Here is a 7,849-nt window from a genome sequence, read left to right as displayed (position 1 = left end):
GTAACAGGTCACATGACGGCTCCTCTGCTCACTGATAAACCTGCTGCTCTCAGTCCGAGATTAGATGATGACCTCATGATGCCTGGCATTTACATACTGCAGCCACTGCCAATCTATAGTGATGGGAGCACAGACAGTACAGATTGCACCCCGTGCAATGGGGAAACAAATGCTCAGCAATGCTCATTATAAATATGCCATAAGCAGACACAACTTTACCCTCCTCTCCTGATATACTCTACTGCTGGGGGACTCTGCTCCTTCCTCCAACTAACTCTCCTCTCCTGATATACTCTGTGCTGCTGGAGGACTCTGCTCCTTCCTCCATCTAACTCTCCTCTCCTGATATACTCTGTGCTGCTGGAGGACTCTGCTCCTTCCTCTATACTCTCCTCTCCTGATATACTCTGTGCTGCTGGAGGACTCTGCTCCTTCCTCTATACTCTCCTCTCCTGATATACTCTACTGCTGGGGGACTCTGCTCCTTCCTCCAACTAACTCTCCTCTCCTGATATACTCTGTGCTGCTGGAGGACTCTGCTCCTTCCTCTATACTCTCCTCTCCTGATATACTTTGTGCTGCTGGAGGACTCTGCTCCTTCCTCCATCTAACTCTCCTCTCCTGATATACTCTGTGCTGCTGGAGGACTCTGCTCCTTCCTCCATCTAACTCTCCTCTCCTGATATACTCTACTGCTGGGGGACTCTGCTCCTTCCTCCAACTAACTCTCCTCTCCTGATATACTCTGTGTTGCTGGAGGACTCTGCTCCTTCCAGTAGTGGTGAGCAACGGATGAATTCCAAATAAGTGTTATTTGGAATTCATCCAAACCGCCGGAGCTGGGGAGGGGTAGACGGGTGTGACGGGACGGACTAAAGCAAAAGGCTGCTGGATAAGTTTAACCCTCCCGCTCTCCCCCCCCCCCCCCCCCCCCGCTCAGGTGTGCTAATTACCTGGACGAATTCCAAATAAAAACCTATTTGGAATTCAGCCGTTGCTCATCATTACCTTTCACTATCTACCTCTCCTAGTTTGATATACTCTGATAGTGGAAGGAACAAAGTCCTCCAGCAGCACAACCTCTCCTCTCCTGATATACCCTGTGCTGCTGGAGGACTCTGCTCCTTCCTCTCTTCCTCTATGCTCTCATTTCCTGATATACTCTGTGCTGCTGGAGGACTCTGCTCCTTCCCCTATATAACTCTCCTCTCCTGATATACTTTGTGCAGCTGGAGGACTCTGCTCCTTCCTCCATCTAACTCTCCTCTCCTGATATACTCTGTGCAGCTGGAGGACTCTGCTCCTTCCTCCATCTAACTCTCCTCTCCTGATATACTCTGTGCTGCTGGAGAACTCTGCTCCTTCCTCCATCTAACTCTCCTCTCCTGATATACTCTGTGCTGCTGGAGGACTCTGCTCCTTCCTCTATATAAGCAAGACGTTTTAAATCAGGATGATACCATTTATTGGCTAACTAAAAATGAATAAAAATAAGCAAGCTTTCGGCCTTGCAGCCTTCGTCGGGCTTATATCCTGTTAGTTTGCAGGCTGGTGGTACAGACAGCTTTATACATGCAACATCAAAAGGAAAAACAGATATTTTTTTCAAGCATAAATACATGTCATTAAGATGCCTTAATTCAAACAGACCATCTAAATGGGGTTAGAGGTTGTTAGCTGAGATAAGGATCCTTGTTTACTCCATGCTCACAGACCTGGGATTAGGATTGACCCAGAGATTACCGCACACTTCTCTATCTAACTCTCCTCTCCTGATATACTCTGTGCTGCTGGAGGACTCTGCTCCTTCCTCCATCTAGGTACCACACAACACAACAAATAACACAGGTGACACATGAGACGTTCCTCTGCAGATTTCCTATCCTCATCTTTGCAGCAGAATATCTCTGACTCTCTCTAACGATGACCACTTATTGCTTGAGAAGAGAAGATAGCATTGAGCGCAGATAATCGGTCATTGATGCCGGCTGACCCAATAACAGGGACACGTGTCCCATCTCACAACTGGCCATCCAGGCTGGGGAAGAAAAGGGGGTTTGTTTTCCCAGTTTTTTCTCTTTCCCCCCTCCCTGTAGCGGAGCACAAAATGTTACTCTTGAGCAGTTGCAAAGTGTGAATGTATTAGTGCAGGGAGCCAGGGCCCAGATAACAATGCCCTGTCAATGGGCGATTGTTCGGCCCATGTGGGATGAAGAATGACAAGAATTAGGATTGTGAGAGAGGAATGAAGCGGAGAGGGAGCAGAGCTCTCACACTGCAGCAAGCTAAATAAACAGGATCTTTCTCTCTTTACTTCAGAAGCCAGACAAAGGCAGCGCAGCAGCTGTAGACGGGCGCAGCACCGACCCTGCAAGTGTGCCAGCTGGCCAGGAGAACGAAGCCACCCAAACAAGCCCAGAGCCAGAGATCCATCCAGTCATGAGCTTCTTCAAGACTCTGGTGAGTCCCCAATCATCAGTCGTTATTAACTTTAATCACAGGTGCTTTCTTGGGAGACCAGTTATTATGTTGCAGGTGTTTATTGCTTATTGTTTAAGTTTTTTTCAAAACTTTTGCTGTTTTGCGATAACCCTTATCTGGTCTTCCTAGCTTACAATCTAAAGGTGGGCACAATTGTGTGGGATACTTTGCGCATTCTTTGGGAAAGGTGTCTATTAATTGTACCATTTTCTTATACGTCGAATCCCTTTATAGCAAACTCCAAGGGACCAGGAAAAGTAGTTTACTATATCAGAAGTTTACTATATCAGAAGTGGTCATACATTGTATATTTATACAGACGCATTTGCTGGGACCTGAGGACTGAGTTTACTATATCCAGAGGTTTACTATATCAGAGTTTACTATAACCAGGTGCTACTGTACAATCGACTTCCTGATCTGACAATAGCGGTCAGATTGAACGAAATTTGAAGGTCTTGATGTTGCTGATCAACAACAAATGATCGGAGGGCTGTAACTTCCACCCTATTTATGGCTGCGACATCAATGATTTACCATCTTTTCAATTCCGATTGTTTTATATGTTCAGTTAGTGGTACAGTTTTATTATGCTATCGACATTCTGGTCTGATAATAGTAATGGATTGGTTGAAGTTAGAGGGTGTTGATGTTGCTGATTGACAACAAACAATCATGTTATTGATCGGTTTCTCACCCAGAGGTCCATATGTTTTGCGGATTAAATCATCAGATTAGCTACAAATTTCACCCTGTTTATGGACGCAGTCAATGATTTACAATCTTTTCAATTCTATTTGTTATATATGTACCATTAGCAGTATAATTTTCTTGTACAATCAGCTTGCTGTACGGATACATAATGGGATTGGTTGAAAATGTTGTTGATGTTGCTGATGTTGGCAACAAATGAGTGTATTAGTGATCGGTTTCTCACCCAGTGTCCATACGTTTTGCAGATGAAATGATCGGATTAGCTATAAGTTTCACCCCATTTATGGCCGCAATCAGTGATTTACAATCTTTTAAAATCTGATCCTTATTATCGGATTGGGAGGTTTATCGGAACTGAAAATTGTGTAGTTAATGGGCAGCTCTAGATCATTAGTCATAGACCCCCCCAGAAAAGTTGCTGTGACTAATCATAAGAGCTTGCAATCCATCATTATGACCCACTGCAGTGTCTTGTCTAACGGCAGTTCCAGAAGTCAGCCCCCCGCCCACAGATCTTGCAGTCTGTACATAATTGTATATTCGCTGTCATTTTGCACAGTTATTGTTGAAGATTTGCAATCTTGTGAGCTGACAGCGGCTAGAATTTTACCGGATTGCAAACATTTTGAGTGAGACTTTTTTTGCCAGGGTTGCAATAATGAGCAGATACGAGGTTCTGAGTCTGACCCCTGCACCTGTCTGTGACATTTTCCGCTAGCCTGTAAACTTTCGGATATGATTTCCGACTGCCTGGGGATCGAGCCCAAATCTGGCAGCTCCTCAGATGTTCTCCTCTAGACATTTCATGCCAGCAAGGCACACTGTACATTTTATAGTCACAGATATTTGTGCCACGTTATTTGGGTATTGGATCACTCAGCAACTAGTTGGATTGTTGGACTATGTTGTTGGGAGGGAGGTGTTAGGTTTGTGCCCTTTATCTGAGAAGGGTAACTTACCTGAGCGATACAGCACAAATGCAGTACATGGAAAGTTTATAGTGTATTAATTACGGTTGGTTCACACTACAATGGACCTGCCATACCTGATGCACTATACCCGATCTAGTGGTCCACTGAGGTGGTAGCGCATGCCTTCTCATCGGATTCGACACTACATCATCTATCTGCTAATTATTGTGCACTATAGGCAGGGACACTAAGGGCCCCACCAGGAAAGTTTCAGCCTGGGGGCCCAACCCACCAACGCCAGCCCACCCATAGCTATAGGTTTTCTCAGAGTAGGTAGTTAACTATAGGTGTCCTCAGAAAGAAGCAAGTTATAGGTGCCCATAGTATAGGTTGTTAGTTATAGATGTCTCCAGTACAGGTAGTTAGCTATGGGTGTCCCCAGTAAAGGTAGCATGGAAGGGGGAGCTTGCTGGCACATAGCGGTGGAGAGATGACCCAATTCCCCCCTCCCTCGCCTGCCCCCTACCTTCTGCACTCCCCCCTCCAGATTTTAGGGCAGTGGCAGCGACCGGGGAATGACTCACCTCGTCCTGGTTCCAGACACCGGAGCTCTGCTGCAGAGCCTCTGCATTTAACCTGTTATCCGACTTCAATGCTGCTCACTGAACTTCAGCTAATCAAGAAGTACAGTGAGAGGCATTGGAGATGGAAGACACGTGACATGCAGTGACGCAGATCTCTGCCATTGCACTAAATTCACGAGGGGGAATGTGGAACGGGGGGAGCCCAGGTGAGGGAGGGGGGAGTTGGGCACCTTCTCGCTGCTGAGTGCTCAAGTGCCCCCTTTTTGCGATACCCCCTCCTGCTGCTCGGTGCAGGGCCTGGGAGAGCCAATTTAAAGTACAACGGGTTAGGCCTACCGGGAATTCTCCCATGTTACCGGCGGCCCAGTACGAGCATGACTATAGGTCCGACATGTCCATTGTGCTATCCAGTGAAAATGTACTGACAGTAATCTTGTGTGACTTGTGGGGCCTCAATGAGCTTGGAGCACTGTGCAGTTACCCACTTTCACCCTATGGAAGCACCAGCCCTGGGACTGACCCTAAAGGCCCATACCCACGCTGGTCTGGAATTGATCAAGGCGGATGATAACAACTGCCATGGCCAGGCCCGGATTTACATCACAAGAGCCTATAGGCGCAGATGTCCTGGAATCCTGTCCCAGCTGTCACTTCTCCCTTGCCCATCATAGCTACAGGTGTCTCTTAGCATTAGGTAGCCAGAGGTACCCTCAGTATTAAGTAGCTAGTGGTGCCCCGACTAAAGTAAGATCTTGTCAGTGGAATGCTGATAGCCAGGTGAGTAACCTCTCATTTATGCTTTGCTCAGGACTCTGCATAGGGGAGGAGGGAGGGAGGCACTAGGGGAGGGAAGTGAGACACCTTACCAACATCAGGCACCGATAGGCACGTGCCTACAGTGCCTTATTGGAAATCCGGCCATGGCTTAGAATCGGCGGTCAGACTAGTGTAGGTACAGCGGTGTGAATACGATAGCTAAAGATCCAGCATATCGGCGTCAGCGACGCCCGACACCTGAATGAATTGTGCTCACTGCTCCTCTGCCTGCCGAAAGCCGCTTTGTCACGTGAGCTCATTGTCCCCCCACAGTTCCCTCCCCCCCCCACTCCCTGTACAGCTACATACGCCAGAGGCTCATGATGCGTATGTACAGCGTTGTGGCTGCTCTGTTGTTAGCAGATATTGGTATCCGATCCTTTGGGCGACAGGGCTACATATCCTACATATAAATGCATATGTATCTTGAAGGTGCCCATTAACCCTCTGGGGAATAATCCCGAGCTGAGCTCGGGGTAAGCCGCCACAGAGGATTTCTCAGGCCCTGGTTGGCCGATTTGCATAATTTTTTTTTTGTTGCACGCAGCTAGCACTTTGCTAGCTGCGTGTATATACCGATCGCCGCCGCTCCGCGCTGATTCGCCGCTACCCGCCGTGCCGCGCCGCTCCCCCCCCCCCAAAACTTGGTGCGCAGCCTGGCCAATCAGTGCCAGGCAGCGCTGAGGGGTGGATCGGGACTACCTCTGACGTCACGACGTCGTTGACGTCATCCCAATCGTCGCCATGGCGACGGGGGAAGCCAAACAGGAAATCCCGTTCTGAACGGGATTTCCTGTTTGCTTTGAATGCCGGAGGCGATCGGAGGGGGTGGGGGGATGCCGCTGCACAGCGGCTATCATGTAGCTAGCGCTAGGCTAGCTACATGATTAAAAAAAAAAAATAATTTAAAAAAAATGTGCTGCGCCGCCCCCTGGCGATATTATTGTATCCCCCAGGAGGTTAACGGGGTGAATTTCTTTTCTCTCTGAGCCTCCTGGTTGCTGATTGGACAATGAATGGGCACTGAATATTATGATGATCCATAGGTTCCGAGTCTCCTGCTTGCTGATTGGACAGTGAATGGGCAGTGGTGATGATGGTGGTTCAGTGGTTCTCTGAGCCTCCTGCTTGCTGATTGGACAGTGAATCGGCAGTAGTGATGATGGTGGTTCAGTGGTTCTCTCCGTCTCCTGCTTGCTGATTGGACAGTGAATGGGCAGTGGTGATGATGGTGGTTCAGTGGTTCTGAGCCTCCTACTTGCTGATTGGACAATGAATGGACAGTGGTGATGATGTTGGTTTAGTGATTCTCCGAATCTCCTGCTTGCTGATTGGACAGTGAATGGGCAGTAGTGATGATGGTGGTTCAGTGGTTCTGAGCCTCCTGCTTGCTGATGGGACAATGAATGGGCAGTGGTGATGATGTTGGTTCAGTGGTTCTGAGCCTCCTGCTTGCTGATTGGACAGTGAATGGGCACTGGTGATGATGGTGGTTCAGTCGTTCTGAGCCTCCTACTTGCTGATTGGACAATGAATGGACAGTGGTGATGATGTTGGTTTAGTGATTCTCCAAATCTCCTGCTTGCTGATGGGACAATGAATGGGCAGTGGTGATAATAATGGTGGTTCAGTGGTTCTAAGTCTCCTGCTTGCTGATTAGACAGTGAATGGGCAGTGGTGATGATGGTGGTTCAGTGGTTCTCTAGTGCTGAGTCTCCTGCTTGCTGATTGGACAGTGAATGGGCAGTGGTGATGATGGTGGTTCAGTGGTTCTCTAGTGTTGAGTCTCCTGCTTGCTGATTGGACAGTGAATGGGCAGTGGTGATGATGGTGGTTCAGTGGTTCTCTAGTGCTGAGTCTCATGCTTGCTGATTGGACAGTGAATGGGCACTGGTGATGATGGTAGTTCAGTGGTTTTCTGAGTCTCCTGCTTGCTGATAGGACAGTGAATGGGCAGTGGTGATGATGCACCATCACCATCCTGACTGTGTAATGGATAGGCCTATGGATATTCATTATTAATACTTAAAAGTAAATATTCTCCTTAATTAACATTTAACTGCCATATTTATTTCCTTTTAAACAATACTAGTTGCCTGGCGGCCCTGCTGGTCTATTTGGCTGCAGTTGTGTCGGAATAACACCAGAAACAAGCATGCAGCTAATCTTGTCAGATCTGACAATAATATCAGAAACACCTGATCTGCTGCATGCTTGTTCAGGGTCTATGGCTAAAAGTATTTTAGGCAGAGGATCAGCAGGACAAGCTGATCCTCTACATTAAAGGACAACTACAGTTGTCCTTTAATGTAACCCCCAGTGCACCTACATGCCCTAATAACT

General features: G+C 47.7%; 1 protein-coding gene across 26 annotated transcripts in view; it reads left to right on the top strand.

Annotated features, from left to right (window-relative positions):
• Positions 1 to 1,984: 1,984 nt before the first annotated feature.
• The window catches only part of BCAS1 (brain enriched myelin associated protein 1), a 127,166-nt gene continuing 121,301 nt past the window's right edge, over positions 1,985 to 7,849 (top strand). For 25 of the 26 annotated variants that reach the window (XM_068263462.1, XM_068263455.1, XM_068263461.1 and 22 more), the window contains exons 1-2: positions 2,140 to 2,234; positions 2,320 to 2,460. In XM_068263462.1, the coding sequence (XP_068119563.1) occupies positions 2,217 to 2,234; positions 2,320 to 2,460 (159 nt within the window). In that variant the 5' untranslated portion in view covers positions 2,140 to 2,216. Of the gene's footprint in view, positions 2,056 to 2,139; positions 2,235 to 2,319; positions 2,461 to 7,849 lie in introns of those variants that run through there. The other variant, XM_068263449.1, reaches the window with a different exon arrangement.

Source organism: Hyperolius riggenbachi, chromosome 12, assembly GCF_040937935.1.
Source record: "Hyperolius riggenbachi isolate aHypRig1 chromosome 12, aHypRig1.pri, whole genome shotgun sequence".
NCBI lineage: Eukaryota > Metazoa > Chordata > Amphibia > Anura > Hyperoliidae > Hyperolius > Hyperolius riggenbachi.
Note: the sequence above shows the minus strand (reverse complement) of the source record. Positions and strands in the feature narration are given on the sequence as shown.